Source organism: Salvelinus fontinalis, chromosome 7 (genome assembly GCF_029448725.1).
Source record: "Salvelinus fontinalis isolate EN_2023a chromosome 7, ASM2944872v1, whole genome shotgun sequence".
NCBI classification, from domain to species: Eukaryota; Metazoa; Chordata; class Actinopteri; order Salmoniformes; family Salmonidae; genus Salvelinus; species Salvelinus fontinalis.
Genome location: NC_074671.1, coordinates 65,816,777 through 65,837,958, shown reverse-complemented (window position 1 = coordinate 65,837,958; position 21,182 = coordinate 65,816,777). Strand labels below are relative to the sequence as shown.

At 40.7% G+C, this 21,182-nt stretch overlaps 2 protein-coding genes across 3 annotated transcripts in view; one reads left to right on the top strand and one right to left on the bottom strand.

Moving 5' to 3' along the window:
• Positions 1-21,182, bottom strand: part of LOC129860172 (zinc finger protein 883-like) — a 483,924-nt gene that overhangs the window by 110,914 nt on the left and 351,828 nt on the right. The gene's annotated exons all lie outside the window — the stretch shown is intronic.
• Positions 6,108-19,671, top strand: LOC129860151 (zinc finger protein 883-like). 2 transcript variants are annotated; one of them, XM_055930497.1, is made up of 4 exons: positions 6,108-6,319; positions 7,472-7,710; positions 16,163-16,411; positions 17,321-19,671. In XM_055930497.1, exons 1-4 carry the CDS (start codon positions 6,294-6,296, stop codon positions 18,574-18,576), a joined length of 1,770 nt encoding a protein of 589 aa, XP_055786472.1. In that variant the 5' UTR covers positions 6,108-6,293; the 3' UTR covers positions 18,577-19,671. The 2 variants fall into 2 exon arrangements, with proteins under 2 accessions (XP_055786472.1, XP_055786473.1); XM_055930498.1 differs by lacking the exon at positions 17,321-19,671 and adding an exon at positions 17,128-17,285 and having other exon boundaries at positions 6,109-6,319.

Sequence of the window (21,182 nt, the reverse complement as noted above, 5' to 3'; positions counted from 1 at the left end):
CAGTTTTGAAGCATGACGGTTATACATTGTAATGCATTCCGTTGTGATATTGTAAACGAACATCGATTTCTTTTGGAGCGCGATTCATCAACAATTATGTATTTTTGGGAGATCATTTGAGGCCAGGAAGATGATAAAGGAGGCATTAGGAAAGGTAGTCAGTGTGAAAGGTTGCGTCAATCAAATCTGGTATCAGGATCAAATGTGATTCAAAGTCACCGAATATACTTTAAGTATTTTTATTTAATATAAGCTCAGAATGGTAAATGCAATTTTCGTATATACGGGTTCACTGTATCACCACGCAGGGTAAAGCAGGGAACTGACTGAAATAGTACAGACATCTTCTTTTATACTGTGACAGAGATAGTTCCAACTTTAGAGTTGGCTTGTCACAGTAGAGGCTTAGCGTGGTTTAAACTTGCTAGCCTATCGGTGGTGCCCAGACACAGCACTCAGGATTCAAATGTCCGGAATGGTGTTTGTGAAGATTGAGCTGATTTGTTGGTTTCTACACATTCCTCAGTTCCTGTTTTCTTGTTATTCAGCATTTTTCCTACACATTCCTCAGTTCCTGTCTTCTTGTTATTCAGCATTTTTCCATCTTGTCTCAACCTTGTGGTTTGCACAGTCGACACCCTAGATTAACAACAACTTTTCTGCAGTCACGCTATGTTTTGTGATTAACATGTCCTTTTTCTATAAGGCATATATTTATGTTAAAAGAGAACAAAACCATCCTTTACATCAGTCAGAGTGACCAGTAGTGGTTTTGTATTGATTTCATGCGTCTCAGAAGAGCAGAAGGAGAAAGCATTGTGTTTTTCGGAGCAGGGCAGCAATAAAAGCGTGTTATATCTGGGGTTTTGTTATATATTGAGGTTCATCGTCTTGAGCAGAAGATTCAAGGAGTGGTTGGAGCACTAAACCGTGTAGTAGATGGAAAGAAGGAAGAAAGTCAATCAGTTGTACCGTTGTTTGAAGAAGATAATCTGCCTACTACCGAGGTAAAGTTGCTTTTATATTCACACATTCGGACATTCAACAGACATTCAGCAGACATTTGCAAAAAGCCATTAATAATTGTAAAAATCTGTAACTAATTCATTGATTGTCACAGAAATATAAAAATAGATATGGTTTATTCTTTAAATGTCTAGCATACTTTTACAACCTTCGTTTTGAATAAAAAAATCCAGTTTTGATTTGATGGAAATATATAAAATCTTAAATGCAATGTAAAGCTGTTTAAATCAATAATTAATTCACCCTTTGTCACAGAATCATCAAACTAGATATGATTTATTCTATAAATGTCTAGCATATTTTTACAACCTTTGTTTTGAATACAAATTCCAGTTTTGATTGATAGAAATATATCAAATCTATAAGATGCCATTCTAGTAATGTTTGATATTACAACATTGATATGCGATACCTTTTTTATCAACAAATACGTTTTTTGCAAATGTATGCCTTTATTACTATACGATTTATATTGCCTGAATACTCAACGATGATTAGCACCTCAGTTATGTGGTGCTTCTGTCAGGGTTGTGGTCAAATGTCCTTTAAAGTCAATTTAGCAATTGAACAAAAATCCATTTCAATTTGAAATTGTTCCTTATTGCAAAAACATGTAACAGAATTTGGGTATTCCAGAACTGTTATTTACATGTAAATCAACATAACCCTGTTTTATGTTTTTAATACTGCAGATAGAATGCTCTGTGTGCCAGAGATGGTTCCATTTAGCTTGTCTGGGGATGACAATGAAGGACTTCAACAAAGCCAAAACAGAAAATGATTGGAAGGGGCCTTTTTGCTGTTAAAACCTGTCTAGGATCAGCGTGGCGCTAGCGGCACCCCCCCCCCCCCCCCCACTGAAAAACCAGTGCGGGAAATTCAAAAAAAATATTTTTTTAAAATATTTAACTTTCACACATTAAAGTCCAATACAGCTAATGAAAGACACAGATCTTGTGAATCCAGTCAACATGTCCGATTTTTAAAATGTTTTACAGGGAAGACACAATATGTAAAGATGTACATCTATTACCTAAAAACACATTAGCATAATCCACCATCTTTTATTTGTCCACCAACACCAGTAGCCATCACCAATTCGGCTAAACTAAGATATTTATAGCCCCTAACCAACAAAAAAACTCATCAGATGACAGTCTGATAACATATTTATGGTATGGGATAGGTTTTGTTAGAAAAAAGTGCATATTTCAGGTAGATGGCATAGGTTACAATTGCACCCACCGTCACAAATGGACTAGAAAAACTACATTGAGCAACGTGTTTACCTACTTACTAATCATCAAACATTTCGTAAAAATACACAGCATACACGAATCGAAAGACACAGATCCTGTGAATACAGACAATATTTCAGATTTTCTAAGTGTCTTACAGCGAAAACACAATAAATCGTTATATTAGCATAGCACATAGCACATAGCAGCCCAGCATTGATTCTAGCCAAAGTGAGCGATAAAAGTCAACATCGCCAAAAGATATTAATTTTTTCACTAACCTTCTCAGAATTCTTCCGATGACACTCCTGTAACATCATATTACACAATCCATATAGAGTTTGATCGAAAATGTTTATATTTAGCCACCAAAATCATGGTTAGACAATGTGAAATGTAGCTCAGCTGGTCAGAAAATGTCCTTGCGCCACTTAGACAGTGATCTACTCTTATACATAAATACTCATAAACGTGACTAAAAAATATAGGGTGGACAGGGATTGATAGACAATTTAATTCTTAATACAATTGCGGAATTACATTTTTTAATTTATCCTTACTTTTCAATACAGTTTGCGCCAAGCGAAGCTACGTCAAAAAACATGGCGTCCTAAGCCACTAAAATGTTTAGACAGAAACACGATTTATCAGAATAAAAATGTCCTACTTTGAGCTGTTCTTCCATCAGTATCTTGGGCAAAGGATCCTTTCTTGGGAGTAATCGTCTTTTGGTGGAAAGCTGTCCTCTTGCCATGTGGAAATGCCAACTGCGTTCGGGATGAACTGAAAAGCGTGCCCAGCTTTCACATCGTTTCAAAAATAAATGTCCCAAAATCGCACTAAACGGATATAAATTGCTATAAAACGCTTTAAATTAACTACCTTATGATGTTTTTAACTCCTATAACGAGTGAAAAGATGACCGGAGAAATATAACAGGCTAAACTAACGCTTGGAACAGGAGCGGGTCGGAGTCCTCAACGCGCGTTACGCACCAAGAAAAGACTTGCTAGCCTCAGGGTTTTTTCATTTGTAGTGCCTGTGAACGCGCAATCGACCCCATTGGAATCGTCATCACGTAAAGGCATCCAGGGGAAGACGTAAGAAGTGTCCGTATAGTCATAGCAATAACAGTGCCCTTTTAACTGACTTCAGAACAGTGGCCAACATTTCTGAAATCTGACTCCATGTCAGGGAAATTGCTGTAGAATGGGCTCTGTTCCACTTAGAGACAAAATTTCAACTCCTATAGAAACTATAGACTGTTTTCTATCCAATAATAATAATATTATGCATATTGTACGATCAAGGATTTTGTGGGAAGCCGTTTCAAAAATTACCCAATTAGCATAAATAGTCTCAACAGCGCCCCCATCCCCAACATTAAATTAGAGACGTATAAATAAATGACTGTTGTTCCTTGTAACTACTTTAACATGTGGAACTGTTGCACAAAAAATGCAAACATTGATTTGACATACAATTTAAGATTGTAAACATTGTTCAACTTTATGTAAACATTGTCTAGCTTCATATAGAACAAATTGCACTTGAAATGAACATTTATTTTAAGGTAATTTAAATAAATGCATATTCTCACTTTTTTCAAGAAACAATCACTGAATTAGTTAATGATTTCTTCATCTTTAAATGCAATATTTGAGATTTTATGTATTTCTATCAAATCAAAACGGAAATCAAAATGGGAATTTCTACTCAAAGCAAAGATTGTAAAAGTATACTAGACATTTATAGAATGAATCAAACATAGTTTGATGTTTCTGTGACAAACGGTGAATTAGTTATTGACTTATACAGTTTTAAATGATATTTGATAGATTTTATGCAAGACTTTTATAGAATAAACCATATATATTTTCGTTTCTGTGACAATCAATTAATTATAGATTTTTTGCATTTAAAACCTGTTATGGCTGCAGCCCGACACCGGTACACCTATGACAACATCCAGCTCAAGTCAAAGTGCAGGGCGCGAAATTCAAAAGATATTTTTTTAAAATATTTAACTTTCACACATTAACAAGTCCAATACAGCATATGAAAGGTACACATCTTGTGAATCAAGCCAACATGTCCGATTTTTAAAATGTTTTACAGGGAAGACAAAATATGTAAATCTATTAGCTAACCACGTTAGCAAAAGACACCACTTTTCTTACTCCATCAGTTTCTTACTCCATCAGGTGCTATCACAAATTCGACCAAATAAAGATATAAATAGCCACTAACCAAGAAACAAATTCATCAGATGACAGTCTGATAACATATTTATTGTATAGCATATGTTTTGTTCGAAAAATTTGCATATTTCAGGTATAAACCATAGTTTACATTTCAGCTACAATCAGAAATTGCACCGAAAGCAGCCATAATATTTACAGACACCAACGTCAAATAGCTAATTACTCATCATAAAACATTTCTGAAAAATACATAGTGTGCAGCAATTGAAAGACAGGCATCTTGTGATTCCAAACAATATTTCCGATTTATTAAATGTTTTACAGCGAAAACAAAATGTAGCGCTATATTTGCGTAGCCACAATAGCCAGAAACACTTGGGCGCCCACGACCAATTCACATGCACGACAGATATATGAAATAACATCATAAAATGGGTCTTACTTTTGCTGATCTTTCATCAGAATGTTGAACAAGGTGTCCTCTGTCCAGATGAGTCGTTGTTTGGATTCAGAATGGCAAATTTCCCTCTTCACTTAGCATTGGCACTAGCCGAGTGGCACAAATCTCTCCGACGTAAACACAGTCAGAGGACGGAACACGGCAAAACTCCCGAAAAAATTTCAATAATCTGATTAAACTATATTGAAAAAACATACATTACGATGATATGTTCACATGTATCAAAAAAATTCCGAGCCGGGGATAGTTGTCGTCTATTACGGCAGCAAAACAGAAGGCAATGGCACTTCCTTGTCGCGCGTTTCAGAGTACCGGAAGTGGACGGTTACGTCAAAGAAATAGCTTTTATTCCACCCCAGACCAAGATGAACACAAAATTTCTTCTCTCACATCCTCTTGACACCAAGAGGAAGGCGTATGGAGTGTAAGTAGACTCCTAAGTGTCATGACCATGTATAGGCATCAAGTTGAACAGAACACATATTTCTGACATTTCACTTCCTGGTCAGGGAAAGTGCTGCCAAATAAATTCTGTTTCACTCAGAGAAATAATTCCAACGGTTTTAGAAACTAGAGAGTGTTTTCTATCCAATATTAATAATAATATCCATATTGTACGAGCAAGAATTGAGTAGGAGGCCGTTTGAAATGGGCACACTTTCCCTTGCAGCCATAAGAAGTTTTATGGCTTTTGGTGAATGAATCGGTCTGGCTACTCATGCGATTTTTTTAAAAGTACCTCAATGACGTTACCTTTATCTCAATTACGGCCTAATAAGGAACAGTGGGTTAACTGCATTGTTCAGGGGCAGACGAACAGATTTTTGCCTTGTCAGCTCGGGGATTCGATCCAGCATCTTTTCAGCTACTTGCCCAACGCTCTAACCACTAGGCTAACTGTGATGCTAGGATATATATAATATGCAGTGTGAGCTATTGTGAATAAGCCACTGCAGTTATGAAATTGATAAAAGAATGGCCATGTTTCAAGTGTGTGACGACAGAATATTTTGGGTATTTATTAGGATCTCCATTAGCCGCTGCAAAAGTATCACAATTGTTCACTTCTCTCATTGACTTCTCAAACCCCGGCTTGGTCCGCTTCGCAGGCCTTCTCTGAAGTCTCGCGTTGTTGCGTCTCGGTTTAGAAACTGGTAGTGGGGGAACAGGAAGTTCCGCGCAGGCGCGCATCATTCTTCAGAATAAAGGATACGTCAGAATTGTGTAGTCGAGACGACAACTTCTGTGTCCTTTTCAAATATATTAGTACTGGTATGTAATAGCACGTTATAATATCGGAAGAACATGTCATAACATGCTAGGTAACAAATACGTCAAGGTATTATCACGTTTGGTGAAGGATTTATGTGCTATTTTGGTGTCAAAACAGCGTGAGTGAACGTGATTTCTTGTTTACAAGTCACATAGAGACTTTGGGTTAAAGTTAGTCTCTGAGTGGATGTAACGTTATATCATTTTGTCAAGGTAATTTCATAAAGGATCAATTTATTTTAGATTTCTGGGTTCGTTTTACGTGTCGTTTTTGGTTTTGTGTAAGATTCACGAGGTGGTAAAATGGCGGTTCCCCCTCGGTCTGCATTAACGCACATCAGTGCAGGCAGTGAGGGTGCAGGAGAGAAAGACAATTTTACGGTTGCGCTACTGTTTTCGAGCTAAATGTAATGATTATCAGTTTTCCTCATGTGAACTAATATTCAGAGACATTCAGTTGTTTCTGTCTATCTATACATGTTACTATGGTGTGAACGGAAATACTATTGGGTTTTGATTGGAATAATACAGTGAAGACAAGGTTATTCAGGAAAATAGTACATAGTGCTGCCTACAACATACTGCAACCTTGTACTGAATGTTTTTTGAGGCATTTATGCATTTAGGTGTATAGGGGATATCTACTATAGATTAAGTGCGTGTAAGTTGTGTAGCCTGATTTTAAAGTGTATACTTTGTCTAATGTGAATGAATAAATGTTCTGTTGTCAATGCTTAGCTACCAGATCTATTGAAGTGAGATCAGTGCTAGACTTGAACAGGAGCTCACTGAAGCTGAGTACCATCACCTCACATTTCTACTGTTTGAGCTCATGTTCATCTTATAGAATATTAGCTCAACAGTATTGTGGTGCTCCTGCAGCTAAATATAAACAATATTTTTAGATAATAAATTAAGTGCTAGAACTGTCAAGACTAACTTTTGTGTCCGTTTCTCTTTATTACTACTGGCTGACTCGGATAAGTCTGAGGCTATCTAACCTTGTACTAAATGGTTTTTGAGTCATTTATGCATTTATCTACTACAGGTTAAGTATTAGCTCAAATGTATTATGAAGCCCCTGCACCTAAATATAAACAGTACCAGCACCCAAAATGAGTATGGGCAACTATTTCAGTCAAAGTCCAGCACTGAATTAGATAATTGAACAATAAAAAATATAATATATTTAATAGAGAGTAAAGTAAGTGCCAGAACTGTCAAGACAATAACCTTTCTGTCCGTTTCTCTTCTACTACTTGCCGACTCAGGTATGAGGCCGGTAACATCAACAGAGAGGACAAACCCAGCCTGCCTCTCTCTTTCCACACTGAGTCCAAACCTACAGTCACTGGGTTGGGTCCTGATTGTGACAGTGGAGCCCAGTTTGCACCGCAGGATCCAGAGATGGCAACAGTGAAGCTGGAAGAGTGCAGTCAAACAATGGAGCTGAATGTCAACATTAAAGATGAAGAAGAAGAGGAGAAGATTGGGACATCTGTTAATGATGGTAAGAGCAGGTTCTATCTAACTAAGTTTGTTGTTCATTCCAACTTCCCACTGTGCATGAAAAGTTGCAGTAGAACTGTTTCAATGAGAAGGTAGATGGTTCATGCTACTGACACTTGCATGGTTTGACACCAGTATTGCCAGCATTTGTTTTATTCACTGGTCTATCTGGAGTGATCAGAGAGTAGACTAAAGAGGTGAAGTAGACGAACTGCCAGTGTTTTAAAGTTCTATGAATTGAACCTTGAGATACTTTTAGAATAGTTGTATTCCCCTTTTGCATTGCACAGCCTACTGATATTAATACTTACAGGTAGCCTAGTGGTTAGAGCGTTGGGCCAGTAACCGAATGGTTGCTGGATCAAATCCCTGAGCTAACAAGGTAAAAAAAAAAATGTAATTCTACCCTTGAGCATAGCAGTTAACCCACTGAACCCCGGGCGCCGAAGACGTGGATGTCGATTATGGCAGTGCCCCGCACCTCTCTGATTCAGAGGGGTTGGGTTAAATGTGGAAGACACTTTTCAGTTGAATGCATTCAGTTGTACAACTGACAAGGTATACCTTTTTCCCATTCGGAAGGTATGTAGACCCCTTGACTTTTTCCTCGTTTTGTTACATTACAGCCGGATTCTAAAATTGATTAAATAAAGAATTTTCCTCATCAATCTACTCACAATACCCAATAATGACAAAGCAAACACAAGTTTTGTAAATGTTTTCACATTTTATAATTAAAAAAAAACTGAAATACCTTATTTACATAAGTATTCAGACCCTTTGCTATGAGACTCAACATTGAGCTCAGGTGCATCCTGTTTCCATTGGTCATCCTTGAGATGTTTCTACAACTTGATTGTTGTCAACCTGTGGTCAATCCAAGATTGGACATGATTTGGAAAGGCACACACCTGTGTAGATAAGGTCACACATTTGACAGTGCATGTCAGAGAAAAAACCAAGCCATGAGGTCGACGGAATTGTCTGTAGATCTCCATGAAAGGAAAAATTCACAAACTGGTAAAATGGCGGCGTCCACTCGGTCTGCGTCAACAGACTTCAGTGCAGGCAGTGTGGATGCATCAAAGTGAGACAATTTCTTACGGTTGCACTACTGTTTTGAAGCTAAATGTAATGATTATCTGTTTTCTACATGTATACAATTATTCAGACACATTTGTCCGTAGAGCACCATGAAAGGATTATGTCGAGGCACAGAACTGGGGGAGGGTACCAAAACACTTCTACAGTGTTTATTTTATTTAACTAGGCAAGTCGGTTAAGAACAAATTATTTTTGACTGCCTATCCCGGTCAAACCCTAACCCGGACTACGCTGGGCCAATTGTGCGCAGCCCTATGGGACTCTTGAAGTGTTGAAGATCCCCAAGAACACAGTGGCCTCCATCATTCATTATTTATATATATATATATATAAGTCAATCACACTTCTGTGAAATCAAACTGTCCACTTAGGAAGCAACACTGATTGACAATAAATTTCACATGCTGTTGTGCAAATGGAATAGACAACAGGTGGAAATTATAGGCAATTAGCAAGACACCCCCAATAAAGGAGTGGTTCTGCAGGTGGTGACCATAGACCACTTCTCAGTTCCTATGCTTCCTGGCTGATGTTTTGGTCACTTTTGAATGCTGGCGGTGCTTTCACTCTATTGGTAGCATGAGACGGAGTCTACAACCCACACAAGTGGCTCAGGTAGTGCAGCTCATCCAGGATGGCACATCAATGCGAGCTGTGGCAAGAAGGTTTGCTGTGTCTGTCAGCGTAGTGTCCAGAGCATGGAGGCGCTACCAGGAGACAGGCCAGTACATCAGGAGATGTGGAGGCAGTAGGAGGGCAACAACCCAGCAGCAGGACCGCTACCTCCGCCTTTGTGCAAGGAGGAGCAGGAGCAAGCCACAAATGTGCATGACTCCATGAGGGTGGTAATGAGGGCCCGACGTCCACAGGTGGGGGTTGTGCTTACAGCCCAACACCGTGCAGGACGTTTGGCATTTGCCAGAGAACACCAAGATTGGCAAATTCTCCAATGGCGCCCTGTGCTCTTCACAGATGAAAGCAGGTTCACACTGAGTACATGTGACAGACGTGACAGAGTCTGGAGACGCCGTGGAGAACGTTCTGCTGCCTGCAACATCCTCCAGCATGACCGGTTTGGCGGTGGGTCAGTCATGGTGTGGGGTGGCATTTCTTTGGGGGGCCGCACAGCCCTTCATGTGCTCGCCAGAGGTAGCCTGACTGCCATTAGGTACCGAGATGAGATCCTCAGACCACTTGTGAGACCATATGCTGGTGCGGTTGGCCCTGGGTTCCTCCTAAAGCAAGACAATGCTAGACCTCATGTGGCTGGAGTGTGTCAGCAGTTCCTGCAAGAGGAAGGCATTGATGCTATGGACTGGCCCGCCCGTTCCCCAGACCTGAATCCAATTGAGCACATCTGGGACATCATGTCTCGCTCCATCCACCAACGCCACGTTGCACCACAGACTGTCCAGGAGTTGGCGGATGCTTTAGTCCAGGTCTGGGAGGAGATCCCTCAGGAGACCATCCGCCACCTCATCAGGAGCATGCCCAGGCGTTGTAGGGAGGTCATACAGGCACGTGGAGGCCACACACACTACTGAGCCTCATTTTGACTTGTTTTAAGGACATTACAACAAAGTTGGATCAGCCTGTAGTGTAGTTTTCCACTTTAATTTTGAGTGTGACTCCAAATCCAGACCTCCATGGGTTGATAAATTTGATTTCCATTGATCATTTTTGTGTGATTTTGTTGTCAGCACATTCAACTATGTAAAGAAAAAAGTATTTAATAAGAATATTTCATTCATTCAGATCTAGGATGTGTTATTTTAGTGTTCCCTTTATTTTTTTGAGCAGTGTATATATATATATATTAGTTCCAGGTAGAACAATTACAGAAACACAATTTTCTTTTCTTTTTTATACCCAACACGAGGATAGATGAACATAACAACCAAACAAATAAATAGAAAGTACAATATGCAGTTGTAGATAATGTAGATTACGCTTCGACTAGAGCCAATATTCACATACATTCTTTTGAATATACAGATTTGCAGTTCCAATGCTTCTACAATATCACCGGTTTGCAAAAACTCACCAAACGGATTCCAAATATTATGAAACTCTGGGGCTTTCTTTTTCACTATATAAGTACATTTTTCAAGAGCCAGGCTTGACGTTAATTATTTTAACCAATGACAAAGTGAGGGGGAACTGACATACTTCCAGTGGAGAGCAATTTAACGTCTAGCTTGTAATAGACAGAGGTCAACCATTTTCTTTTCTCTCCTATGTAAAGAGATATTCTCTGGGTAAAGATATAGGAGGCATAGTTTAGGGATTAGTGGTATTGGGGTAGAGGTCATCTCAGAGATATAGCGCAGTACTGAGCTCCAAAACGTTTGTAAATCAAATTTATTTATAAAGCCCTTCTTTCATCAGCTGATGTCACAAAGTGCTTTACAGAAACCCAGCCTAAAACCCCAAACAGCAAGCAATGCAGGTGTAGAAGCACAGTGGCTAGAAAAAACTCCCAAAAAGGACAGAACCTAGGAAGAAACCTAGAGAGGAACCTGGCTATGAGGGGTGACCAGTCCTCTTCTGGCTGTGCCGGGTGGAGATTATAACAGAACATGGCCAAGATGGTCAAATGTTCATAGATGACCAACAGGGTCAAATAATAATAATCACAGTGGTTGTCGAGGGTGCAACAGGTCAGCACCTCAGGAGTAAATGTCAGTTGGCTTTTCATAGCCGATCATTCAGCGTATCTCTTCCGCTCCTGCTGTCTCTAGAGAGTTGAAAACAGCACGTCCGGTGAACAGGTCAGGGTTCCATAGCTGCAGGCAGAACAGTTGAAACTGGAGCAGCAGCACGGCCAGGGGGACTGGGGATAGCAAGGAGTCATCAGGCCAGGCAGTCCTGAGGCATGGTCCTAGGGCTCTGGTTCGCTGAGAAAGAAAGAGAGAGAATTAGAGAGAGCATACTTAAATTCACACAGGACACCGGATAAGACAGGAGAAATACTCCAGATATAAGACTGACCCTAGCCCCCCGGCACATAAACTACTGCAGCATAAATACTGGAGGCTGAGACGGGAGAGGTCGGGAGACACTCTGGCCCCATCCGACAATACCCCCGGACAGGGCCAAACAGGCAGGATATAACCCCACCCACTTTGCCAAAGCACAGCCCCCACACCACTAGAGGGATATCTTCAATCACCAACTTACCATCCTGAGACAAGGCCGAGTATAGCCCACAAAGATCTCCGCCACGGCACAACCCAAGGGGGGGTGCCAACCCAGACAGGAAGATCATGTCAGTGACTCAACCCACTCAAGTGATGCACCCCTCCTAGGGACGGCATGGAAGAGCACCAATAACCCAGTGACTCGGACACTGTAATAGGGTTAGAGGCAGAGAATCCCAGTGGAGAGAGGGGAACCGGCCAGGCAGAGACAGCAAGGGCGGTTCGTTGCTCCATTGCCGTTCCGTTCACCTTCACACTCCAGGGCCAGACTACACTCAATCATAGGACCTACTGAAGAGATGAGTCTTCAATAAAGACTTAAAGGTTGAGACCGAGTCTGCGTCTCTCACATGGGTAGGCAGACCATTCTATAACAATGGAGCTCTATAGGAGAAAGCCCTGCCTCCAGCTGTTTGCTTAGAAATTCTAGGGACAGTAAGGAGGCCTGCGTCTTGTGACCGTAGCGTACATGTAGGTATGTACGGCAGGACCAAATCGGAAAGATAGGTAGGAGCAAGCCCGTGTAATGCTTTGTAGGTTAGCAGTAAAACCTAGAAATCAGCCCTTGCCTTAACAGGAAGCCAGTGTATCTCAGCACATTCCCACAGGCAATGATACAAGGTGCCTAAATGTGTGTTACATTTAACACACAGGACTGAGGTATTGGGATCAAATTTGTGGAGCTTAACAAGGGAGATATACGCTCTCATTGTCCAATTGTATTGCAACGGCGGGTGTTTATTGTCTGTATCTGAGCTCTACAGCATATCATACCCCAATACACTGTACATATCCAGAAGTGGACCTAGAAGTTTGTCCTTAAATATCTATTGGGAGCCCATCTGGACTTGTCTCTTTACCTCCCTTCATATTGAAAATAGCATCAGATTTCTGCAGGATCCATTGATAATTGACCTTGTTAATTATGAATTGCATTAATGGCTCGGTCTGAATTTAACCTCTTAATGCGCCAGGCCAGCAATTTATCAGGTTTTTCACGATGATCATAGGACTGTCAAGGATCAGGACTGTACAGCAAATGTCCTATGTGGAGGTGGTGAAGAGAGTTATAGGGGCAAGAGGCCCCAGTTCTATAGAAGATATGATGGTGGTTGCACCACAACCAGTTGAAAATGTTGTACGTCAATCAAGTGATCTGGATGCACTTATTGTGAAGAAGGTGGATGTTTTTGTATTTATAGCCACAGTTATTAATTGTACTGCACAAGAAGTCCAGGAAGCTGGACATCATATCTGCAGCTGAGAAGTTTTTGGGCCTACAAGAACTACTGTCGCCAGAAAATGTTCCGCTCTTACAGGATTCTTCTCAGCCTGTGTAGGAACCTGATTAGAACTGAATAGCAGGCTGATTTAGTTTAATAAAAATTATGTTATTGACAGTTTGTATGATTTTTAAAATAAATACTGTATACACTTAACAAACAATCGCAACATGTAAAGTGTTGGTCCCATGTTTCATGTTACCGATACACAAACTTATTTCTCTCAAATGTTGTGCACAAATGTGTTTACATCCCTGTTAGTGAGCATTTCTCCTTTGCTAAGATAATCCATCCACCTGACAGGTGAGACATATCAAGAAGCTGATTAAACAGCATCATCATCATTACACAGGTCCACCTTGTGCTGGGGACAAGAGTAGCTGAGTAGGTACCCTGCCAGCAATAATTGGGGATCCCTGATGTCAACGTTGTGAACAGAGTTCCCCTTGGAGGCGATGGGGTTATGGTATGGGCAGGCATAAGCTACAGACAACTGCAATTTATCGATGGCAATTTGAATGCACACAGATACCATGACACGATCCTGAGGCCCATTGTCCTGTCATTTATCTGCCGCCATCACCTCATCTTTCAGCATGACAATGCGCAGGCCCATGTCGCAAGACTCTGTACACAATTGAAAATTATTAAAATGTCCCAATTCCATGGCCTGCATACTCACCAGACAGGTCACCCTTTGAGCATGTTCGGGATGGTATGATCGACGTGTACGACAGCTTGTTCCAGTTTCCTCCTATATCCAGGAATTTCGCACAGCCATTGAAGAGCAGTGGGACAACATTCCAGATGCCACAAACAACAGTCTGATGAACTCTATGTAAAGAAGATGTGTCCTGGAGGAGGCAGCGGCAGCTACCCACTTCTCCAGTGCTTCATTTGTAAATTGGGAGGTGCTGGAAAAAGAAGTGAACCCAAGAGGGGGGGGGGGGGTACCAGAACACATTAAATAAAATACCTGTATGATATTGCATGCATTATCATGACTTTTGCGTACTGGCATAATATAATTGTTTTATTTTATTTAACTAGGGAAGTCAGTTAAGAACAAATTCTTATTTACATTGACGGCCTACCCGTACCGAACCCGGACGATGCTGGGCCAATTGTGCGCCGCCCTATGGGACTGCCAATCACGGCCAGATGTGATACAAACTGGATTCGAACCAGGGGCTGTCGTGACGCCTGTTGCACTGAGATGCAGTGCCTTAGACCGCTGCACCACTCGGGAGAATTGGTGTTGAGCCGCTTACAAAAGTTGCACACATGGAGTACATTTATTGTAGCCTGGAGTCCTGGAAAAATGTGGCCTTTTATAAACAGATTTCATGCAATTCTACATCATTTTAGATGACTGGAGACTTTTGCAGAATTTTTTTCATCAATAAAAATAAATCAATATAAACGACCTTGTCTCTAATCCATGAATAGCCTAGGCCAGATGTGAGGAGAAACACATTGTACAATATGAGGAGGAAGTTATAGTCCTAAACAAGCTTTCCAGTTTCACTGACTCACCCAATGATGTGCAGCTCACTCACCGGCCAAAAGCTTCTCTCTCTTGCTTTACTTTGTAAAACTATGATGTTCTCTCAATAGACCTATTTGGAAGTTGATAACTTGGTAACAGACAGATTAGTATTTTCTTTTCAGCAGGATCCATTTGCTTTACAACCTGTGTTTTCCAATGATTGTATTATAAATATTGCTGAAGGCCTGTTTTGGCTGCATGCTGTTAACTGACAGATTTGCCACATGTTCCTGACTGTAGACATGCCTTGTGATTTGGCTACATACAATCCACAGCTGGGCTATTTTATTTAAATTAGCTATTGATCCTCTGTAGCTAAATACTCCTGGTGTAGTATTGGGAATTATTTCATTTCTTTCTGAACAGACTGCAGAGTGCTGCAGCAACACACTTCCCACAGCTATTATTCTATTAGGAGATAAATGAAGAAGTGCAATGCTGGAGAGATGAGTTGCCGGTTCATGTCTATAACAGCAGAGAGGGAGAGAGATCATAGAAAGTGAATCTCATTTTAGTTCTGTGAGAGATACAGGCGTGCTTCTCTCTCACCACAGTAATGGCCACGCCTTGGTCTAAATAGGCTACAATGTTGCACAAACCATAAACCTGGGACGGCCCAACATTAATACATTCATAGAACATCAGGCACATTTTCACATTACGTTTTTTAGGGGGCATGACAATTACAGAGGAATCCAAATGTAATCAGGAATTTTACATTGCAAACAGTGGAAATAATCTTTCATGCCACGAGGTAGTCTACCTGATCCTGGCAAATGGGTTCCGGAACAAAAGACTACAAAACTGAGAGCTGCTGGAGGATCCAGCTCAAATTAAGCACCGTCCTTCTCATATAATGAGGTAGGGCCACCCCAAGAACACCTGAATGCACGGACGGTTGCACCAAACCAAGAGACCACAGCCAGTCGTTTCCAAAGGGAACAGATGCGTCATAGTGGGCAGTGCCAAGCACGAGCTAGTACTAAATGTTTTTGTCATTTATGCATTTTATGTGAATTTAGGAAATCTACTATAGATTCACTTATGTTGTGTAGCCTAATTTAAAGCGTGTACTTTGTCGAATGTGAATTAATTCATGTTTTGTTGTCAATGCTTAGCTACCAAATCTATTGAAATGAGATCAGTGCTCAGCTCACCGGAGCTGAGTATCGGCAACTATTTCAGTCCAAGTCAAGCACTGAATTAGATAATTGAACAAAAATAAATATAATATTTTTTTATATATTTTGAGAATAAAGCAAGTGCCAGAACTGTCAAGACTAACTTTTTTTTCTCTGTTTTTTATTGTTGCTACAGGACGACTAGAATTAAGTCTGAGGGCGGTAACATCAACAGTGAGGACAAACCCAGCCTGTCTCTCTCCTTCCACACTGAGTCCAAACCCACAGTCACTGGGTCCTGATTGTGACAGTGGAGCCCAGTTTGCACTGCAGGATCCAGAGATGGCATCAGTGAAGCTGGAAGACTGCAGTCAAACACTGGAGCTGAATGTCAACATTAAAGATGAAGAAGAGGAGGAGAAGATTTGGAAATCTGTTTCTCATGGTAAGAGCAGGTTCTGTCTAATTTTGTTGTTCGTTCCAACGTCCCACTGTGTATGAAAAGTTGCAGTGGAACTGTTTTATGATGAACAGTTTCAATGAGAAGGTAGATGTTATTTCATGCTACTGACACTTGCATGGTTTGACACCAGTATTGCCAGCATTTGTTTTATTCACTGGGCTATCTGGAGTGATCAGAGAGTAGACTAAAGAAGTGAAGTAGACAAACTGCCAGTGTTTTAAAGTTCTATGAAATGAGTCTGTGTAGTTACTAACCTTTGTGATAGTGAGTGGAGGATGATATGAAGTGAGTCTGTGTAGTTACTAACCCTTGTGATAGTGAGTGGAGGATGATATGAAATGACTCTGTGTAGTTACTAACCCTTGTGATAGTGAGTGGAGGATGATATGAAATGAGTCTGTGTAGTTACTAACCCTTGTGATAGTGAGTGGAGGATGATATGAAATCAGTCTGTGTAGTTACTAACCCTTGTGATAGTGAGTGGAGGATGATATGAAGTGAGTCTGTGTAGTTACTAACCCTTGTGATAGTGAGTGGAGGATGATACACCCCTTTTTAGCTTTCAACTCTTATCCACTTTTAGAGTAGTTTTATTCCCCTGTATTGTACAGCCTACTGATATGAATACATATGTCACCCGGTACAGCCAGAAGAGGACTGGTCACCCCTTTGAGCCTGGTTCCTCTGTTTCTTTCTAGGTTCCTGACTTCTAGGGAGTTTTTCGTGGCCACTGTGCTTCTACATTTGCATTGCTTGCTCTTTGGGGATTTTAGGCTGGGTTTCTGTTCAGCACTTTCTGACAACTACTGATGTAAAAAGGGTTTATAAAATAAATTTGATTGACATGTATATCTCACCACCTGACTGGTTCTTCTGATATTGTTCACACAGGAGACCATGTTGAGACATTCTCTACATCCAGAGAGCAACAGCAGGAAGATCACAGAGCTAAGAGGTCTCACCTCTGCCCACATTGTGTGGAGATTTTCCCAATTCTATCAAAGCTAAAAATACACCTAAAAATACACACAGGAGAACATCTGTATTCCTGTACTGACTGTGGGAAGAGATTCACAACACCAGGAGCTTTGGCAGTTCATCAGAGAGTGCACACTGGAGGGAAGCCTTACTCCTGCTCTGACTGTGGAAAGAGTTTCTCTCTACTGGGCAACTTAAAAACACATGAACGTATACATACAGGAGTGAAGCCTTACTCTTGCTCTGACTGTGGAAAGAGTTTCTCTCTACTGGGCAACTTAAAAACACATGAACGTATACATACAGGTGTGAAGCCTTACTCCTGCTCTGACTGTGGACAGAGTTTCTCTCGACTGGGCCACTTAAAAACACATGAACGTATACATACAGGAGTGAAGCCTTACTCGTGCTCTGACTGTGTAAAATGCTTCACAACATCAGCTCAGCTAAAAGATCATCAGAGAACACACACAGGAGAGAAGCCTTACTCTTGCTGTGACTGTGGAAAGAGTTTCTCTCTACTGGGCAACTTAAAAACACATAAACGTATACATACAGGAGAGAAGCCTTACTCCTGCTCTGACTGTGGGACAAGTTTCTCTCTACTGGGCCACTTAAAAACACATGAACGTATACATACAGGTGTGAAGCCTTACTCCTGCTCTGACTGTGGAAAGAGTTTCTCTCTACCGAGCACCTTAAAAACACATGAACGTATACATACAGGAGTGAAGCTTTACTCCTGCTCTGACTGTGTAAAATGCTTCACAACATCAGCTGAGCTAAAAGTTCATCAGAGAACACACACAGGAGAGAAGCCTTACTCCTGCTCTGACTGTGGAAAGAGTTTCTCTCGACTGGGCCACTTAAAAAGACATGAACGTAGACATATTGGAGTGAAGCCTTACTGCTGCTCTGACTGTGTAAAATGCTTCACAACATCAGCTGAGCTAAAAGTTCATCAGAGAACACACACAGGAGAGAAGCCTTACTCCTGCTCTGACTGTGGAAAGAGTTTCTCTCGACTGGGCCACTTAAAAAGACATGAACGTATACATACAGGAGAGAAGCCTTACTCCTGCTCTGACTATGGGAAGAGTTTCTCTCAAATTGGCCAATTTAAAAGCCACCAAGGTAAACAAAGGAGAGAAGTCTTGACACTGATCTGACTATAGAGAACACACAAAGGAGAGAAGCCTTACCACTGATCTGACTGTAGAGAACACACAAAGGAGTGAACCTTACTTCTTCCTTGAGGTTTTTAAGCAAACCAGACGGCACAACACCATTTACAAACAAAGCATTTGTGTTTAGTGAGTCCGCCAGATCAAAGGCAGTAGGGAGGACCAGGGATGTTATCTTGATAAGTGAGTGAATTGGACCATTTTGTGTCATGCTAATCAGAAAAAAATGTAACTAGTACTTTTGGGTGTCAGGGAAAATGTATGGAGTAAAAAGTACATTATTTACTTAAAGAATTTGCGAAATAAAAATAAAAGTTGTACAAAATATGAATAGTTAAGTATAGATACCCAAAAAAACTACATAAGTACTTTACGCCACTGCATGCATCCATGCTGTGTGTCCGCATTGCAGGCTGGTGGTGTGATGGTTGGGGTGTGTTTTCAGGGCACACATTGGGCCCCTTGATAAAAGTTGAGCAATGTTTGAATGCCACAGGATATCTAAATAATCATTGCCAATCAGGTTCCTCCCTTCATGGCAGCAGTTTATCCATCTGCAAGTTGATTTTTATCAGGATTATGCCACAAGGCTTGTCCAGGACTGGTTCCAAGAACAAGAACAGTACAGTGAATTCAGCTCACTGAATTCACTGTAATTTTGCATCTGTGGGAGGAGATGGAACGAGCTATTCAGAGTAGATCCACTCCCAGCTAACTTGACACAATTGCAGGAAGCATTGGAGTCAACACGGGCCAGCATCTCTGTGGAACGCACACAACACCTTGGACAGTCCATGTCCGACGAATTCAGGTTGTTCTGAGGACAAAGGGGGGGTGCAACTCTATAAGGAAGGTGTTCCTAATGTTTTGTGCACTCAGTGTATATCAGATAAAGATGGTGTGATGATCAGCTTTCAGCATTAGTTTGGGTGGATTATTTTATATTACTAAATACGTTTTGTTTAATGATAAATGTAGAGCTTGTATGTATATTATGTATTATTAGTGTTTCATGTTTGTCCCCAGGAAGAGTAGCCGCTGGTGATCCTAATAAATTACTAAATTGTACTAAATGTATCAGATATTGATGACGTGTTGATCAGTTTTCACCATTAGTATTTTAATGAAGGTGTCATCCAATGTGTTTCAATGGGATATAGTAATAAAGGCCAAATTCAATATATATATTTTTATACCTAATGTAGTCCTAAAATTATAAATAATTATCTAAACAATCCATTGTATGACCTTCTTAAACCATTCCATATGTCAGCATATTATTGTAATGTATTATTAGTATTTTTCTATGGTGCCAAAGTCCAGGGACAGCATTACCACCACAATCCAATAATGACCCAGTTACTATTGGGGGATGGAATCAGAGAGGAAGCTTGTGTCACCTTTCTCACACCACTGCAGTATTCATTTCAACAGACCTTTTCCACGCCCCTTTGTTGGAGCTCAATATATGCCCAGGACTATGCTGAGGGTCAGGATGTTGTAATGCCCAGTTGATCATGTAAATAGTCTTCTAGAACTTCTAGAACTCTGGTATTGATGGTCCATTTCAAGGTGAGTCATTGATATGAATGTTTAGAGTGAAAGAGCTGTGAACTCAAATGTGATGGCCCACATCTACCACACCTTTCCTATTGTGTTAGTAAGCACCACAGCATTTTAGGCAGCCATTGTTCAAAATGTGATCATACATACAGTACAATGGGAGGGGGTGTGGCCTGCACGGAGGATGACCAGGAGGTTGATCTCAGACAGAGTTGACAGATTAACAGTGAGAACAAATCCAGCCTGCCTCTCTCCTTCCACACAGATTCTAAACCTACAGTCACTGGGTCCTGATTGTGACAGTGGAGACTTGTTTGCACTGCAGGATCTAGAGATGGCATCACTGGACAGGTTTCCATTGGGCCAGGTCTACAACAACAAAAACATTTAGCAAAACAATCATTGCAACGTGATGTAAACGGCAGAAACAGGAGACATTTTCTAAAGATCCACAAATGTTTTATCAGTTCGAACAGCGGCAGGGAAACATTGAAGAACCACAGTGCAATGCTGTGAAGGTGTAAGAAAGGCACTGCTAAGATCAGAGATTCGTCTCCTGAGTACATACTGTACCTAGTCCCCTGAATACAAACCAAGTAATCTTACATACAGGACTTCAAGTTGTAAAATAGTGAACTACTCCTTTAACCTGTCTAGGATCAGCGTGGCGCTAGCGGCACACCCCCCCCCCCCCCACTGAAAAACCAGTGCCGCGAAATTCAAAAAAAATATTTTTTTAAAATATTTAACTTTCACACATTAAAGTCCAATACAGCTAATGAAAGACACAGATCTTATGAATCCAGTCAACATTTCCGATTTTTAAAATGTTTTACAGGGAAGACACAATATGTAAAGATGTACATCTATTACCTAAAAACACATTAGCATAATCCACCATCTTTTATTTGTCCACCAACACCAGTAGCCATCACCAATTCGGCTAAACTAAGATATTTATAGCCCCTAACCAACAAAAAAACTCATTAGATGACAGTCTGATAACATATTTATGGTATGGGATAGGT

Coding starts and splice junctions, on each gene's coding strand:
- LOC129860151 (XM_055930497.1), top strand. CDS start 6,294: ATGTGCTATTTTGGTGTCAAAACAGC. Junction 6,320..7,471: donor TATTTTGGTGTCAAAACAGC/GTGAGTGAACGT, acceptor TTGCCGACTCAG/GTATGAGGCCGGTAACATCA. Junction 16,412..17,320: donor TTGGAAATCTGTTTCTCATG/GTAAGAGCAGGT, acceptor TTGTTCACACAG/GAGACCATGTTGAGACATTC.